At 43.8% G+C, this 19038-nt stretch overlaps 1 protein-coding gene across 1 annotated transcript in view; it reads left to right on the forward strand.

Annotated features, from left to right (window-relative positions):
* The window catches only part of LOC115111343 (small G protein signaling modulator 1-like), an 82198-nt gene that overhangs the window by 46391 nt on the left and 16769 nt on the right, over positions 1-19038 (forward strand). The window contains exons 9-21 of the mRNA XM_029637287.2: positions 5570-5694; positions 6283-6350; positions 6558-6721; positions 7097-7226; positions 7336-7500; positions 11464-11590; positions 12178-12242; positions 12456-12592; positions 15732-15860; positions 15944-16135; positions 16577-16648; positions 17194-18795; positions 18908-19032. Coding sequence (XP_029493147.1) covers positions 5570-5694; positions 6283-6350; positions 6558-6721; positions 7097-7226; positions 7336-7500; positions 11464-11590; positions 12178-12242; positions 12456-12592; positions 15732-15860; positions 15944-16135; positions 16577-16648; positions 17194-18795; positions 18908-19032 — 3101 coding nt within the window. The remainder of the gene's footprint in view (positions 1-5569; positions 5695-6282; positions 6351-6557; positions 6722-7096; positions 7227-7335; positions 7501-11463; positions 11591-12177; positions 12243-12455; positions 12593-15731; positions 15861-15943; positions 16136-16576; positions 16649-17193; positions 18796-18907; positions 19033-19038) is intronic.

Here is a 19038-nt window from a genome sequence, read left to right on the forward strand (position 1 = left end):
AGCCCCTGTATTGGTAAAAAGCCTCCCTGCGGACCTGGCATCCTTTCACTCCCTCCTCTCTACATTTTCCTCTTCTGTCGCTGCTGCTAAAGCCACTTTCTACCACTCTAAATTCCAAGCATCTGCCTCTAACCCTAGGAAGCTCTTTGCCACCTTCTCCTCCCTCCTGAATCCTCCTCCCCCTCCTCCCTCTCTGCAGATGACTTCGTCAACCATTTTGAAAAGAAGGTCGACGACATCCGATCCTCGTTTGCTAAGTCAAACGACACCGCTGGTTCTGCTCACACTGCCCTACCCTGTGCTCTGACCTCTTTCTCCCCTCTCTCTCCAGATGAAATCTCGCGTCTTGTGACGGCCGGCCGCCCAACAACCTGCCCGCTTGACCCTATCCCCTCCTCTCTTCTCCAGACCATTTCCGGAGACCTTCTCCCTTACCTCACCTCGCTCATCAACTCATCCCTGACCGCTGGCTACGTCCCTTCCGTCTTCAAGAGAGCGAGAGTTGCACCCCTTCTGAAAAAACCTACACTCGATCCCTCCGATGTCAACAACTACAGAACAGTATCCCTTCTTTCTTTTCTCTCCAAAACACTTGAACGTGCCGTCCTTGGCCAGCTCTCCCGCTATCTCTCTCAGAATGACCTTCTTGATCCAAATCAGTCAGGTTTCAAGACTAGTCATTCAACTGAGACTGCTCTTCTCTGTATCACGGAGGCGCTCCGCACTGCTAAAGCTAACTCTCTCTCCTCTGCTCTCATCCTTCTAGACCTATCGGCTGCCTTCGATACTGTGAACCATCAGATCCTCCTCTCCACCCTCTCCGAGTTGGGCATCTCCGGCGCGGCCCACGCTTGGATTGCGTCCTACCTGACAGGTCGCTCCTACCAGGTGGCGTGGCGAGAATCCGTCTCCTCACCACGTGCTCTCACCACTGGTGTCCCCCAGGGCTCTGTTCTAGGCCCTCTCCTATTCTCGCTATACACCAAGTCACTTGGCTCTGTCATAACCTCACATGGTCTCTCCTATCATTGCTATGCAGACGACACACAATTAATCTTCTCCTTTCCCCCTTCTGATGACCAGGTGGCGAATCGCATCTCTGCATGTCTGGCAGACATATCAGTGTGGATGACGGATCACCACCTCAAGCTGAACCTCGGCAAGACGGAGCTGCTCTTCCTCCCGGGGAAGGACTGCCCGTTCCATGATCTCGCCATCACGGTTGACAACTCCACTGTGTCCTCCTCCCAGAGCGCTAAGAACCTTGGCGTGATCCTGGACAACACCCTGTCGTTCTCAACTAACATCAAGGCGGTGGCCCGTTCCTGTAGGTTCATGCTCTACAACATCCGCAGAGTACGACCCTGCCTCACACAGGAAGCGGCGCAGGTCCTAATCCAGGCACTTGTCATCTCCCGTCTGGATTACTGCAACTCGCTGTTGGCTGGGCTCCCTGCCTGTGCCATTAAACCCCTACAACTCATCCAGAACGCCGCAGCCCGTCTGGTGTTCAACCTTCCCAAGTTCTCTCACGTCACCCCGCTCCTCCGCTCTCTCCACTGGCTTCCAGTTGAAGCTCGCATCCGCTACAAGACCATGGTGCTTGCCTACGGAGCTGTGAGGGGAACGGCACCTCAGTACCTCCAGGCTCTGATCAGGCCCTACACCCAAACAAGGGCACTGCGTTCATCCACCTCTGGCCTGCTCGCCTCCCTACCACTGAGGAAGTACAGTTCCCGCTCAGCCCAGTCAAAACTGTTCGCTGCTCTGGCCCCCCAATGGTGGAACAAACTCCCTCACGACGCCAGGACAGCGGAGTCAATCACCACCTTCCGGAGACACCTGAAACCCCACCTCTTTAAGGAATACCTAGTGTTACGGATACAGTTATCCTGTGTGTGTGTGTATCCTGTGTGTGTGTTTCTTTTCTCTCCTTCTCCCCTCACAGGTGAAAACCATCACTCCCCAATCAGTCAACAATCAATCATCAATCAGAAGACACAGCTCCTCCTACTTCCTATCCTATCACAGTTCCTTCCCCATGGTTTAAAAACCCCATCATTTGTTTGTTCTGGAGCTCAATCTCTAGCAATCTCTAGCTCAATCTCTAGCTCAATCTCTCTGTAAATGCCATGTCTGTAGGTCTCTGTGTTTCACTCTCGCTTTGTGTCTTAACCTCTCTTTTGTTTAAGCACCTCATAGCACTTTGTCATCACCTGTGAGTATTGTTTTTGGTTATGGTGTTTGTTTGTTGCTGGTGGGAAAAGGGGGAAACCAAGACAAGTCGCCCATGGGCATACACTACCCGTAGGTGAACTTTGTTAAATACACTAGTTAGAACTGGGCGGACCACCCACTGTATTTTTGGTTAGTTAGTTAGCTGTTGTTAAAGTAGGCTAGTCTAGCTTAGGGGTGTTTTGGATGCTTATTGTTTCTTTCCTTGGGTCCAGCTCAGCCCCTTTTCCTGCTCCCCCCATTACCATGTGTTTATAAATAAACCTAGAGTTTGACGGTAGATTTCTGTTGTCGTGGTTATTTCGTGCACACTTTTACTTTGTCACAATAATAATTTGCATGAGTTATGTTACGGGTCTCATTACCATCCCCCCTAGACTGTCGGGCCAAAAGGGATTCGTAACACCTAGGATAGGATAAAGTAATCCTTCTCACCCCCCACCCCCCCTTAAAAGATTTAGATGCACTATTGTAAAGTGGCTGCTCCACTGGATGTCATAAGGTGAATGCACCAATTTGTAAGTCGCTCTGGATAAGAGCGTCTGCTAAATGACTTAAATGTAAATGTTAAATGTCTATTACCAAGTAATTTATGGTTTCTACGCTTTTAGTTTTCCATGTAGACCAATTTATCAGAGATTTCTGAAAAGCTATCCAAGGATTGTTCCATAAGGTTGTGTTTTTAGGGAGTGATATTGGTTCTTGTAGAATAGATTTAATGTTCTTCCATATTGTTATAATGTTCTTAACTATGTAGAATTGATTTCATGTGCTTCCATATTGTTATAGTGTTCTTAAGTATGTAGAATAGATTTCATGTTATTCCATATTGTTATAGTGTTCTTAACTATGTAGAATAGATTTCATGTTATTCCATATTGTTATAGTGTTCTTAACTATGTAGAATAGATTTCATGTGCTTCCATATTGTTATAGTGTTCTTAAGTATGTAGAATAGATTTCATGTTATTCCATATTGTTATAGTGTTCTTAACTATGTAGAATAGATTTCATGTTATTCCATATTGTTATAGTGTTCTTAACTATGTAGAATAGATTTAATGTCCTTCCATATTGTTATAATGTTCTTAACTATGTAGAATAGATTTAATGTTCTTCCATATTGTTATAATGTTCTTAACTATGTAGAATAGATTTCATGTTATTCCATATTGTTATAGTGTTCTTAAGTATGTAGAATAGATTTCATGTTATTCCATATTGTTATAGTGTTCTTAACTATGTAGAATAGATTTCATGTGCTTCCATATTGTTATAGTGTTCTTAACTATGTAGAATAGATTTAATGTCCTTCCATATTGTTATAATGTTCTTAACTATGTAGAATAGATTTCATGTGCTTCCATATTGTTATAGTGTTCTTAACTATGTAGAATAGATTTCATGTTATTCCATATTGTTATAGTGTTCTTAACTATGTAGAATAGATTTCATGTTATTCCATATTGTTATAGTGTTCTTAACTATGTAGAATAGATTTCATGTTATTCCATATTGTTATAGTGTTCTTAACTATGTAGAATAGATGTCATGTTATTCCATATTGTTATAGTGTTCTTAACTATGTAGAATAGATTTAATGTTCTTCCATATTGTTATAGTGTTCTTAACTATGTAGAATAGATTTAATGCGCTTCCATATTGTTATAGTGTTCTTAACTATGTAGAATAGATTTAATGCGCTTCCATATTGTTATAGTGTTCTTAACTATGTAGAATAGATTTCATGTTATTCCATATTGTTATAGTGTTCTTAACTATGTAGAATAGATTTCATGTTATTCCATATTGTTATAGTGTTCTTAAGTATGTAGAATAGATTTCATGTTATTCCATATTGTTATAGTGTTCTTAACTATGTAGAATAGATTTCATGTTATTCCATATTGTTATAGTGTTCTGAAATATGTAGAATAGAATTCATGTTATTCCATATTGTTATAGTGTTCTTAACTATGTAGAATATATTTCATGTTATTCCATATTGTTATAATGTTCTTAACTATGTAGAATAGATTTCATGTGCTTCCATATTGTTATAGTGTTCTTAACTATGTAGAATAGATTTAATGTTCTTCCATATTGTTATAATGTTCTTAACTATGTACAAAATATTTAATGTTCTTCCATATTGTTATAATGTTCTTAACTATGTAGAATAGATTTCATGTTATTCCATATTGTTATAGTGTTCTTAACTATGTAGAATAGATGTCATGTTATTCCATATTGTTATAGTGTTCTTAACTATGTAGAATAGATTTAATGCGCTTCCATATTGTTATAGTGTTCTTAACTATGTAGAATAGATTTAATGCGCTTCCATATTGTTATAGTGTTCTTAACTATGTAGAATAGATTTCATGTTATTCCATATTGTTATAGTGTTCTGAAATATGTAGAATAGAATTCATGTTATTCCATATTGTTATAGTGTTCTTAACTATGTAGAATATATTTAATGTTATTCCATATTGTTATAATGTTCTTAACTATGTAGAATAGATTTCATGTGCTTCCATATTGTTATAGTGTTCTTAACTATGTAGAATAGATTTAATGTCCTTCCATATTGTTATAATGTTCTTAACTATGTAGAATAGATTTAATGTTATTCCATATTGTTATAGTGTTCTTAACTATGTAGAATAGATTTCATGTTATTCCATATTGTTATAATGTTCTTAACTATGTAGAATAGATTTCATGTGCTTCCATATTGTTATAGTGTTCTTAACTATGTAGAATAGATTTCATGTTATTCCATATTGTTATAGTGTTCTTAACTATGTAGAATAGATTTCATGTTATTCCATATTGTTATAGTGTTCTTAACTATGTAGAATAGATTTCATGTTATTCCATATTGTTATAGTGTTCTTAACTATGTAGAATAGATTTCATGTTATTCCATATTGTTATAGTGTTCTCTACTATGTAGAATAGATTTCATGTTATTCCATATTGTTATAGTGTTCTTAACTATGACGTTCTTAGCTTTATCCTTAGAAAATATACATGTAAAAAGATCCTGTGGATTAGCATGCACATCTTAAATATGTACCCAATGTTCTACTTTAGTGCATTATGTCGCAAGTGGCAAGTTGATACAATTCCAAGTCTGGAAGGTTAAAACCACCCCCTGACTTAGGAAGATGTAAAACGGGTTTGGGTTTTATTACCCCATATAAAGTCTGTTATGATGAGTATACTTTTTTAAATAATGTCTTCGGGGGGGTAATTGGTGTATTATTTCTTCATAGTTCACTTTAGAAAACAGATCCTCAAACTGTTATCCTTCTTGGCATTACAGAGGGATGACATGGAGGCTATCCCAGGATACCTTTCTCTCCACCAGACCGCTCACATCATGACGCTGAAGTGGACGCCCAATCAGCTGATGAACGGCTCTGTGGGAGACCTGGACTATGAGCACAGGTGGGGAAAGCAATTCACTAATGATCTCTTACTTATGTCATGTCTCACTTATGTACATCAAGATGGCACAGCAAGGTGATGACTGTTTGTAGGAACACCATACACCAACTGTGTGTTTAAGTTGATGTCTACAGTTGGTGCAGCGGTTCAGTGTGACTAAATCATGTAGTGTGTCTGTCTGAGTGTTACTCAGGAGGGCTTTGTGTCCTGAGGTCAACTCTGGAGAGGGGAATATGACGAGGGTTGTTTGTAGGGGCAGCAGGGGGACATGTTCAAGCATACTTCAAAGTAACTAGTCATATCATTAAAGTGACTTTGGTTCTTAGCCCGTGGTGTTGTTTGCTGTGTATCACTTAAATGTTCATTAAAGAGCACTTTTGGGAGCAGCAAACACTCTTACTTATGCAAAATACTGAACCCCAACTTTAATCATTTCTACATTCAGTAACACAGACCGTATTCAGAATTCTGCACACACCAAGAGAGACACACAACACACATATCCCCATGGCGATCTTTGTTGTTCAACTCAGTGTGACAAGGTGAGTGATGTCTCAATAACCCCGGCTTTGATTCCATCTCTTTCAGTGTGTACTGGGACTACGCTATGACCATACAACTGGAGGAGATTGTTTATTTGCACTGTCATCAGCAGGGTAGGTCCACCAATGGAGGCTAGTGGAGAGAGACATTGGGAGGACAGGCCCATTGTAATGTCTGGATTGTAATCGGCACATCTTGTATGGAGCTCAACTACTTGCTACTGCTATCAACGACAGCTAGTTCTGGTTCATTTACGGAGTTGTTCATATCATTTTTTGATATTTAAAAGGTCCATTAAAGGTATAAATTATTCTCTGCAGTGGACACCGGGGGCACGGTGGTGCTGGTGAGCCAGGACGGCATCCAGAGACCCCCGCTGCGCTTCCCCAGAGGGGGGCACTTGCTCCAGTTCCTCTCCTGCCTGGAGAACGGCCTTCTGCCACACGGCCAGCTCAACCCTCCGCTCTGGTCCCAGAGGGGAAAGGTCATCCCTATTTCATATGATTATTTTAAAAAAGACAGATCTTGAGTTATTTTAGCCAATGTATATGTGTGAGTATATGTGTTAGACTGCTTAAAGCCTATATCATGTCTACTGGGCAGAATAAATAATGAAACCCTCCCATACAAGGCTGCTTTAAGCCAGACCTTATTAAGTATTGCTTATATAGGCAGTCCTTCTGTTTGGTGGAAGTGTTTTACAAATCTAGACTATTTAAAGACACTGTGCTATCAAAATCTTAATTTAAAAAAATGTCTTAATTAACAAAGAATGCTGTTAATCATTTTAGATTTTGACAGTTTGTCATATTTTTTGGGCATTTACTGTATCTAACAGTTCCCTAATTTCTGACTACAGGGGAAAGTGTTCCCTAAACTGAGAAACAGGTGTTCACAGGGATCCTCGGACTCCGTGTCTGATAAGGAGGAGGACGAGGCCACGGACTATGTTTTCCGCATCCTGTTCCCCAACAGCCAATCAGAGTTTGGTAAGCGACCTCAACCCCTCCTCCATTCGTGTGATCACTTCAGGTGGTCACTTCAGGTGATGTTTTTATTTATTTTAAAAAATCCAACTGTCCTCATTGTCCATTCCAGTGACTATAACCCACCCTCCCCGTCTTCCCCCGGGGGTTCCTCTCCTGTCCCGCTCCTTCTCCCTCCACCTGAGAGGACAGCCCCCAACCAAAGGGAACCTGGTGGTCCCTAAGCGCTCCTGCAGTTGTCCCGGAGACCCCCCATCGCCCACCACAGGGAACAGCTGTAACGTTACCACACCTCAGCTCCTCCTTCAGTCTGTCCGTCCACTTGCTTTGCTTCAATCACTGCCTCGCCCTCTGTCTCCTTCCTGCAAATCTTACAAATGAGTCCCCTAATCAAGCGCTCTCTGTCCTCTTCCCTTAACCTCAGTCCCTCTTGGACAATAGGTGGATGATTGACTGGACACGGGCCTTCCAATAGAAAAAACAGCGTTATGTCGAGGTACACAGTGGTTTACAGTAGTAGAAAAAGCTAATGTTGAGCAAGCAAATTGTCATGCTTAGGGACGAATTCTAACTTCAGATGCAGACACAACATAAACATTTTGTATTAATCATGCCTTGACGTCAATGGAAGATATGCCTGAGATCTTGAGTTAGTATGTGCCCATAAAGAGAATATAGAAACATAAAGACCAATATGAATGTGTCATCATTACCATGCCAAAAGACCGTTGTTCACCCTCCGCAGATTGAAATGCCTTGATTCCCCAAATGTCATTGTCGATGTGCTTGATTTTCTCTCTAATGCCACCTCTATGGCAGCTATTAACACTTCCTCAAATCAAGTGACAGATCTTGCCCAATTTGTCTAATTCAGCTGTGATCGTGTCTTGAGAATCATCTCCAGAGGTGTCCAAATCATGACGGGACAATGTGATTCTGGCTGGGAGTTTGAATCTGTGCAGTTACAGTATAGCACAGAGTTTCAGACCAGGGTCAAATACATATACCGATGTAAATCAAATCAAATAAATTGTCACATACACACACATGGTTAACAGATGTTAATGCGAGTGTAACGAAATGCTTGTGCTTCTAGTTCCGACAATGCAGTAGTAACCAACGAGTAATCTAACCTAACAATTCCACAACTACTACCTTATACACATAAGTGTAAAGGGATAAAGAATATGTACATAAAGATATATGAATGAGTGATGGTACAGAACGGCATAGGCAAGATGCAGTAGATGGCATCGAATACAGTATATACATATGAGATGAGTAATGTAGGGTGGTGTAGGTGTCCTGGAGGGCAGGTAGTTTGCCCCCGGTGATGCGTTGTGCAGACCTCACTACCCTCTGGAGAGCCTTGCGGTTGTGGGCGGAGCAGTTGCCGTACCAGGCGGTGATACAGCCCGACAGGATGCTCTCGATTGTGCATCTGTAAAAGTTTGTGAGTGCTTTTGGTGACAAGCAGGATTTCGTCAGCCTCCTGAGGTTGAAGAGGCGCTGCTGCGCCTTCTTCACAACGCTGTCTGTGTGGGTGGACCAATTTAGTTTGTCCGTGATGTGTACGTAGAGGAACTTGAAACGTACTACCCTCTCCACTACTGTCCCGCGGATGTGGATAGGGGGGTGCTCCCTCTGCTGTTTCCTGAAGTCCACGATCATCTCCTTTGTTTTGTTGACGTTGAGTGTGAGGTTATTTTCCTGACACCACACTTCGAGGGCCCTCACCTCCTCACTGTAGGCCGTCTCGTTGTTGTTGGTAATCAAGCCTTCCACTGTCATGTCGTCCGCAAACTTGATGATTGAGTTGGAGGTGTGCATGGTCACACAGTCGTGGGTGAACAGGGAGTACAGGAGAGGGCTCAGAATGCACCCTTGTGGAGCCCCAGTGTTGAGGATCAGTCGGGTGGAGAAGTTGTTACCTACTCTCACCACCTGGGGGCGGCCCGTCAGGAAGTCCAGTACCCAGTTGCACAGGGCGTGGTCGAGACCAAGGGTCTCGAGCTTGATGACGAGTTTGGAGGGTACTATGGTGTTAAATGCTGAGCTGTAGTCGATGAACAGCATTCTCACATAGGTATTCCTCTTGTCCAGATTGGTTAGGGCAGTGTGCAGTGTGGTTGCGATTGCATTGTCTGTGGACCTATTGGGGCGGTAAGCAAATTGGAGTGGGTCTAGGCCAGGTAGAGTGGAGGTGATATGGTCCTTGACTAGTCTCTCAAAGCACTTCATGATGACGGAAGTGAGTGCTACGGGGCAGTAGTCGTTTAGCTCAGTTACCTTAGCTTTCTTGGGAACAGGAATAATGGTGGCACTCTTGAAGCATGTGGGGACAGCAGACTGGGATAAGGATTGATTGAATATGTCCGTAAACACACCAGCCAGCTGGTCTGCGCATGCTCTGAGGACGCGGCTGGGGATGCCGTCTGGGCCTGCAGCCTTGCGAGGGTATACCCGTTTAAATGTTTTACTCACGTCGGCTGCAGTGAAGGAGAGTCCGCAGGTTTTGGTAGCGGGCCGTGTCAGTGGCACTGTATTGTCCTCAAAGCGAGCAAAGAAGTTATTTAGTCTCTCTGGGAGCAAGACATCCTGGTCCGCGACGGGCTGGTTTTCTTTTTGTAATCCGTGATTGACTGTAGACCCTGCCACATACCTCTTATGTCTGAGCCGTTGAATTGCAACTCTACTTTGTCTCTATACTGACGCATAACTTGTTTGATTGCCTTGCAGAGGGAATAGCTACACTGTTTGCATTCGGTCATGTTTCCGGTCACCTTGCCCTGGTTCAAAGCAGTGGTTTGCGCTTTCAATGTCGCGCGAATGCTCCCATCAATCCATGGTTTCTGGTTTGGGAATGTTTTAATAGTTGCTGTGGGTACGACATCGCCAATGCACTTTCTAATGAACTCGCTCACCGAATCAGCGTATTTGTCAATGTTGTTGTTGGATGCAATGTGAAACATATCCCAATCCACGTGATCAAAGCAGTCTTGAAGCGTGGAATCAGATTGGTCAAACCAGCTTTGAACAGACCTGAGCGCGGGAGCTTCCTGTTTTAGTTTCTGTCTGTAGGCTGGAAGCAACAAAATGGGGTCGTGGTCAGCTTTTCCGAAAGAAGGGCGAGGGAGGGCCTTATATGCATCGCGGAAGTTAGAATAGCAATGATCTTTATTTGATTTAAAAAATAAATAAAAAATGTAACCTTTATTTAACCAGGCAAGTCAGTGAAGACAAATTATTATTTACAATGACGGCCTACACAGGCCAAAGACTGACGGCACTGAGACAATTGTGCACCGCCCTGTGGGACTCCCAATCACGGCCGGTTGTGATACAGCCTGGATTCCAACCAGGGTGTCTGTAGTTTGAAAGAAATCTAAATATATTTCATATTTGAGATTCTTAGAAGTAACCACCCTTTTCCTTGATGACAGATTTGCATACTCTTGGCATTTTCTCAACCAGCTTCACCTGGAATGCATTTCCAACAGCCTAGAGGTGTGTTGGGCCATTGTCCTGTTGAAAAACAAATCACTGACAGTGTCACCAGAAAAGCACCCCCACACCATCACGCCTCCTCCTCCATGCTTCACGGCGGGGACCACAGGTGGAGATCATCCGTTCACCTACTCTGCGTCTGACAAAGACACGGCAGTTGGAACCAAAAATCTCTCATTTGGACTCGTTGGTGTCCTTTAGTAGTGGGTTCTTTGCAGCAATTCGATCATGAAGGCCTGATTCACGCAGTCTCCTCTGAACAGTTGATGTTGAGATGTGTCTGTTACTTAAACTCTGTGAAGCATTTATTTGGGCTGCAAGCTGAGGTGCAGTTAACTCTAATGAACTTATCCTCTGTAGCAGAGGTAACTCTGGGTCTTCCTTTCCTGTGGCGATCCTCATGAGAGCCAGTTTCATCATAGAGCTTGAGATGGAAAGAAATTCCACAAATTTAACCAGGCACACCTGTTATTTGAAATTAATTCCAGGTGACTACCTCATGAAGCTGGTTGAGAGAATGCCAAGTGTGTGCAAAGCTGCCATCAAGGCAAATTTGTTTAACACTTTTTTTGGTTACTACATGATTCCATATGTGTTATTTAATAGTTGTGTTGTCTTCACTATTATTCTACAATGTAGCAAATAGTAAAAAATAAAGAAAAACCCATGAATGAGTAGGTGTGTCCAAACTTTTGACTGGTGTGTGTGTGTGTGTGTGTGTTCTGTGGTGCAGTGGCCCCAGAGCTGATGGACCAGGAGGCAAACATCTGGCAGCCCACAACCAGGAAATCCTCCTGCTCGTCCTGTACCCAGTGCAGCTTCTCAGACGGAGGGCCTCCCAATGGGTGCAACCATGAAAGGTCAGAGACAGAGACACACACTGCTGGTTACCCAGATATCATCCCTGGACTTTACCGATCTCACTGGCCTGAGAAGGATACAAGATCCCCAGACTCTGGTTCAAATACTGCTTGAAATCTTTCAAATACTTTGTTATTTTTCTTTAACCTGCCTGGAGTGCCAGGTGGGCAGGGTATGCACTTTTTGGACTTTTCTATTGGTTCCATTGCACTAGGCACCCTTAATCAAGCACATATACAGTATTTTATATGATTTCAAATAATATTTGAACCCAGGTTTATTACATGTTGATACTATAGTGCATGCATTTATCTCATTGTTTGAAATGTACTGTTTTATTACCCAATTACAGTTTTGATGTCCTTATGAACAGTGAATGGAGAAGGACATCTATTTCATTCATATTGTAATTCATTTGAGGGAATATTTCCTAAATAATTGGTAACGCTGGACAGTTACTTTAAGATGTTCTTGTGAATGGAGAATAGAGAATGTTTGGGATCAAAATGAAAGTCTTGGACATGTTTAAGACGAGGTGGAGCCCGTATGGAGAACACTTTGACTTATGAGCTGTTTCCCTCTGCAGAGCCCCTTTGAAGCAGCTGTGTGACCAAATGAAGTATCAGATCATCTCCCGGGCTTTCTATGGCTGTATGTGATTGTGAACGCAAATCTTGTATCTTCTTTCCCCCTAGATGATTTGCAACATTTTGCAATTTAAAGCAGCTTATCAATTAGTCTAGCATCCAACTATTAATTAAATGTCAGAAATGTCAGATCGCCTTATTTAGATAATGTATCACATAAAATCTCGGAATGTCAGAAGGAGGCTCATTTGATAGCGGTTGTGTTTTTGTATTCCAGGGCTGGCTTATTGTCGTCACCTGTCTACCGTACGTACACACCTCTCGGCCCTGGTCAACCACACTATTGTGGCGCCCGGCGATGCCTTAGGGGGCCTCACTGCCGAGGTGTGGCAGAGGTTCCTTCAGGACTGCACCGTAAGCAGCATCACCGTCACATCATTAGCAGTGTCGCTAAGGTTGTCACTTTAGTCATCACACACACACACACACACACACACACACACACACACACACACACACACACACACACAGTGCAGTACCAGACAGCCCAAACCCCTTGGCGACGAGATGCGCACACACACACACATACGCACACACACACACACACACACACACACACACACACACACACACACACACACACACACACACACACACACACACACACTCATCTGTATTCATCCGTTAGTCATCACATTGCTCACACATTCTTAGTCACACAACCAGCCGTATGCAAGCTTGACTAATGCCCTGCCTGTCAGCGTATCAACAGCATACATTTTCATTGGAGGGATTTTGTTGAATAATCAACCGATGGGAGGCATTCAGTTGACTTATGTCTCAAGTTCATCCATGTGTGTCCAATCTGTGTTTGTAGAGTTCTACTGGCTGTAGTCAATCTTAAAATTTTTCTCACAATTGTAGTTCAGTATTGTTCATTATTAAAGAGGGGATTAGGGCCCCCACTGGCATCCAGTGGTACACAACCATTCTGCACTTTGATTGATCAAATAAAATAAAATAGTATACAACAGGTGTGCCGAATACAACAAGTTACAAGCCCTTCACCAACAATGCAGTTTTAAGAAAAATAAAAGTTAAGCAAAAATGTACTAAATAAACGAAAGATAAAAAAATAAAAGAGCAACAATAATAAAATAACAATGACAATAATGAGTCTATATACAGGGGTACCGGTACCAAGTTAATGCGCTGGGCACAGGTTAGTCGAGGTAATATGTACATGTAGGTAGGGGTAAAGTGACTATGCATATATAATAAACAGCAAGTAGCAGCAGCATAAAAAGGGGGGGGGTTCATGCAAATAGACCAGGAAGCCATTTGATTAGCTGTTCAGCAGTCTTATGGCTTGGGGGCAGAAGCTTTTAAGAAGCCTTTGGGACCTAGACTTGGCGCTCCGGTAGCGCTAGCCGTGCGGTAGCAGAGAGAACGGTGGCTGGAGTCTTTGGCAATTTTTAGGGCTACTGAGGGGATACTGGTGAAGAATTTAATAAGCCACTGGCTTCCTCTTTTGTTTTTTATACACGTACAGTACAAGTCAACAATTTGGACACACCTACTCATTCAAGGGTTTTTCTTTATTTTTGCTATTTTCTACATTGTAGAATAATAGTGAAGACATCAAAACTTTGAAATAACACATGGAATCATGTAGTAACCGATAAAGTGTTAAACAAATCAAAATATATTTTACATTTTAGATTCTTCAAAGTAGCCACCCTTTGCCTTGATGACAGCTTTGCACAATCTTGGCATTCTCTCAACCAGCTTCATGAGGAATGCTTTTCCAACGGTCTTGAAGGAGTTCCCACATATGCTGTGCACTTGTTGGCTGCTTTTCTTTCACTCTGCGGTCCAACTCATCCCAAACCATTTCAATTGGGTTGAGGTCGGGTGATTGTGGAGGCCAGGTCATCTGATGCAGCACTCCATCACTCTCCTTCTTGGTCAAATAGCCCTTACACAGCCTGGAGGTGTGTTTTGGGTCATTGGTATGTTGAAAAACAAATGATAGTCCCACTAAGCGCAAACCAGATGAGATGGAGTATTGCTGCAGAATGCTGTGTTAGTTATGCTGGTTAAGTGTGCCTTGAATTCTAAATAAATCACAGTGTCACCAGCAAAGCACCCCCACAGCATCACACCTCCTCCTCCATACTTCACGGTGGGAACCACACATGCGGACATAAGTTGTTCACCTACTCTGCGTCTCACAAAGACATGGCGGTTGGAACCAAAAATCTCTAATTTGGACTCATCCGACCAAAGGACAGATTTCCACCGGTCTAATGTCCATTGCTCGTGTTTCTTGGCCCAAGCAAGTTTCTTCTTCTTATTGGTGTCCTTTAGTAGTGGTTTCTTTGCAGCAATTTGACCATGAAGGCCTGTTTCACGCAGTCTCCTCTGAACAGTTGATGTTGAGATGTCTGATACTTGAACTCTGTGAAGCATTTATTTGGACTGCAAGCTGAGTTGCAGTTAATTCTAATGAACTTATCCTCTGCAGCAGAGGTAACTTTGCATCTTCCTTTCCTGTGGCGGTCCTCATGAGAGCCAGTTTCATCATAGCGCTTGATGGTTTTTGCGACTGTTCTTGAAGAAACTTTCAAAGTTCTTGAAATTTTCCGCATTGACTGACTTTCATGTCTTAAAGTAACGATGGGCTGTCGTTTCTCTTTGCTTAGTTGAGCTTTTTTTCTCTTTGCTTAATTAACTTTTAACAAGGCATATGTTCATGTGAATGTTTTTATGTGCCAGTGTCTATGGTAACATTAGTGTATTCATGTGTGGGTACATCGTGTGTGCACTGTTCAGATCTTTGGTACGCCAGACTCAATCAAACGCTCAAAACTAGTAACTGAAAGAAAACAACTGTTACTGGTATTTGAACTGGGTCTGTACGTAGGGCTTTCTATATCTGTGTGTGTTGTGGCTCAATGACTGAGGCCTCTCCCTCCCCTCTCTCATTCTGTTATCTCCCTCCTTGTTCTCCCTCCCGGCTCTCCTTCCCTGCTCTCCCTTCCTGCTCTACTTCCCTGCTGTCCCTACCTCCTTCCATCTCCTCCTCTGCTCTCATTCCCTGTTCTCCCTCCCTGCTCTCCCTCCCTACTCTCCCTCCCTGTTCTCCATCCCTGTTCTCCTTCCCTACTCTCCCTCCCTGTTCTCCCTCCCTGTTCTCCATCCCTGTTCTCCTTCCCTACTCTCCCTCCCTGTTCTCCCTCCCTGTTCTCCCTCCCTGTTCTCCATCCCTGTTCTCCCTCCCTGCTCTCCCTCCCTGTTCTCTCTCCCTGTTCTCCTTCCTTGCTCTCCCTCCCTGTTCTCTCTCCCTGTTCTCCTTCCTTGCTCTCTCTCCCTGCTCTCCCTCCCTGTTCTCTCTCCCTGTTCTCCTTCCTTGCTCTCTCTCCCTGCTCTCCCTCCCTGTTCTCCATCCCTGTTCTCCCTCCCTGCTCTCCCTCCCTGTTCTCTCTCCCTGCTCTCCCTCCCTGTTCTCTCTCCCTGTTCTCCTTCCTTGCTCTCTCTCCCTGCTCTCCAGGCCTATAAGGAGCAGGAGCTGTTGCGCCTGGTCTACTTTGGTGGTGTTGACCCTTCACTGCGTAAGGAGGTGTGGCCCTTCCTCCTGGGCCACTACCAGTTTGGCATGTCTGAGGATGACAGGAAAGAGGTTGGTGTCACCCTTGCCATCGGAGGTCACCACCAAACCCCTTGATCTCCGACCCCTGACACTTGCCCTGTGACACTGTGCAGGTGGATGAGCAGGTGCGGGCGTGCTATGAGCAGACCATGAGTGAGTGGCTGGGCTGCGAGGCCATCGTGCGGCAGCGGGAGAAGGAGCAGCACGCTGCGGCACTGGCTAAATGCTCATCCATCTCAGCCAGTGTGGATAATCCAAGCACTGTGCAGAGGATGATGCACCGTAACTCCAGTGTCAGCAATGAGGTGACACACACACACACGCCCGCCCGCCTGCCCATGTGCACACATTTTATTTTACATTTGACATTTTATTTAACCTTTATTTAACCAGGTAGGCCAGTTGAGAACAATTTCTCATTTACAACTGCGACCTGGCCAAGATAAAGCAAATCAGTGCGACAAAAACAACAACACAGGGTCTGTACATAGTCTTGTGGCACACAGGATACCCGGGAGACCAACATGTTAGCTCTCCAACGCCTCAATAATATGAAACTACAAAGCATATTGTGTAATGTTCATTTGAAGCACCAATAATACACTGCCTTTACGACAGTTATATATCATTACATACAGGCCTACAGAATGACTTGTCCACATGAGTGTTTTGTATGGATAATGTTATTCCAGGGTTTTATTGACCTGTTTTCTCCCCTGCTTGTTCTCTGGTACTACTCATGCCAGTCCTCCCAGAGCTGCAGCTCAGACAGACAGAGCCTGGCTCGCTTGCAGAGTGACTCTGACAGCAGTACCCAGGTACCCATATAGACAGAGATCCTCTTAAATATATAAAATGTTAAATGCATTCCATATGTAATTCTATGCCCCTCTACACATAATTAACAGTAATTAATTATTTATAATTGATGAACAATAAGAATAATAACACACACAGAGCTGAATATACACTCACTTGTATACACAAAGGCTACTTAGTCTCACAGGACTGAAAAGAGAACTATAGAACAATGTCCTGAGCTTACCTGTGGTGTACAACTTTATTTTGGTCCACCAATCACTATTCTAGTGGAAATATGTTGTATTCTGGCTTCAAGTTCAAAATCGAAGAGCACCTCCGAAAGCTAAAAATAGTTCCATGACAGTTTTTGTAATATTCATACCAAAAACACCTTTCATATTACAACTGTGCGATTCCTATTGTTCCAAAACTATGGAATTACCTTAATCTTTTACAGTCTTTAGCTTTTTTGAACCAATATCGCCCTCTCTCCTGCTAGTTCTTCACATCCTCCCTTCCCTTCCCTTACACTGGCCTGCTTCCCTTTGACTTGTTCTTTCAGGTGTTTGAGTCTGTGGAGGAAGTGGAACAGATCGAGACAGAGCCCAAGAGTGAGGAGGCCAAGCCGGTTCCCAAGATCCCCAATGGAGGAGGCCTGCCCAACGTGGCCAGCTCCCCAGACTCGGGGCATCCCTCCTCTCGCAACTTCTCTGTCACCTCGGGCATGTCAGACCACTCTCTGAGCACAGAGGACAGCACTGTGCCTGACACCAACCCCAAAACCACCATCAGTACTCCTCCACAGCTGACCCCAGCCCAACAGATCCCAGTCAAAGTCCATCAGGAAGAGTTGGAAGCAGATTACCCAAATGTCCAACCCCTGGCCCTGCAGGATGAGAAGGACCTCCAGGCCAAGGACCGGCCAGATAAGGAGGAAAACGAGAAGGAAGAGAGTGTGACTGAAGTGGCCCAAGATACTGAGGACACCAAGACAGAAGATCCAGAGGTAAAAATGGGTAAAAATCCAGAGACAGCGGAGGACAAGGCAGCAGACCCAGCTGAGCTAGAGAGCCTGAAAATAGAAGAAGAGAAGACTTCCATGACTCTATCTAATGAGAAAGATGAGGGAAGGACCTCTGAAAAGGAAGACAGCAAGTTACCAAAAGCAGAAGTGTATGCTGTAAAAGGAACAGTGGAGTCAAAAACAGATGAGTCCAAAACAAGGGAGGCTAAAGAGCCTGATGCAGAAGTGATGAAAATGTTGGATGGAGAGCCAACAATGCAAGTACACACAGAGGAGATGCAGTCACTGGAACCTGGGGAGTCAGGAGAAACAAAGGAGAACAAAGGACCAGAACCAGAGTCTGTAGATCCAGAAGAGAATAAGACATCCCAAACATACAATAGAGAACCAAAAGGGGAGAATACATCGATATCAACGGGGACTGCAGAAGCAACGGAAGACACAGCATCAGAACTGGATGATGAAAGAACTTCAGACACAGGGGCTGGAGAAACAAAGAGTGCTGAAACAACAGAGGTAAAGGAAGCCAACGCAACAAATGTAGAAAAGACAGAAACTGAGAAGGGAGTAGAAGCCAATCAGACTTTGAAATCTGAAGAGGTAGTCGAAACAAAGGTGTATAAGACAGTGTCACCAGAAGAGGTTGCAGAGGCAAAAGTGGAGGAGATAAAAAAATCTGAGGAAGTGGGAGAAATAGAGGAGGAGGAGACCATACTATCTGAGGCCAAGCTGCCAGTGTCAGAGAAGAATAAAAGCCCTGTTGCAGAGACCAGGGTGGCAAGAGCAATGGATAGCACCACCAGGCTCGAAGAGGCTCTGGCCACCACAGAATTAGACGAGTCTCCTTCGGCCATTGAGATGGAGGAGATTTCCTCAGCTAAATTCTCCATGGTCCTACCGTGGGACAGGAAGGGCCTGTGTAAAAGCTCTGGGGTCGGGGCTGCTCTCTCTGAGGGCTCAGTTCACCATCTGGAGCTCCGTTTGGAGGAAAAGGAGAAGTGCAAGCCCAGCCCTGAGGGCACAGAGTCCATCATGTCTGAGGAGCCTGAGATGGAGAGCCTCTTCCCTAAATTTGATTTCCTGACCGCGGGAGGAGAGCTGAAAATCTCTCCAGTGCCATCCATCGGAACCACCTACTCTGTAGGCACTTGGCATTTCATTTTTTAGAATAAAAGTTTGGAATAATCGAGATCTATTTAGGTGTTTGGTTATTCTTTAAAATTTGTGTGGTGGTTTTGCACCTTTGTTGTAGCAAGAGCTTTTGGACATGTACACGATCAACCTGCATCGCATTGAGAAGGATGTCCAGAGGTGTGACAGAAACTACTGGTACTTTACCCCTGCCAACCTGGAGAAACTGCGCAACATCATGTGCAGGTAAAA

Source organism: Oncorhynchus nerka, linkage group LG27, assembly GCF_034236695.1.
Source record: "Oncorhynchus nerka isolate Pitt River linkage group LG27, Oner_Uvic_2.0, whole genome shotgun sequence".
NCBI classification, from domain to species: Eukaryota; Metazoa; Chordata; class Actinopteri; order Salmoniformes; family Salmonidae; genus Oncorhynchus; species Oncorhynchus nerka.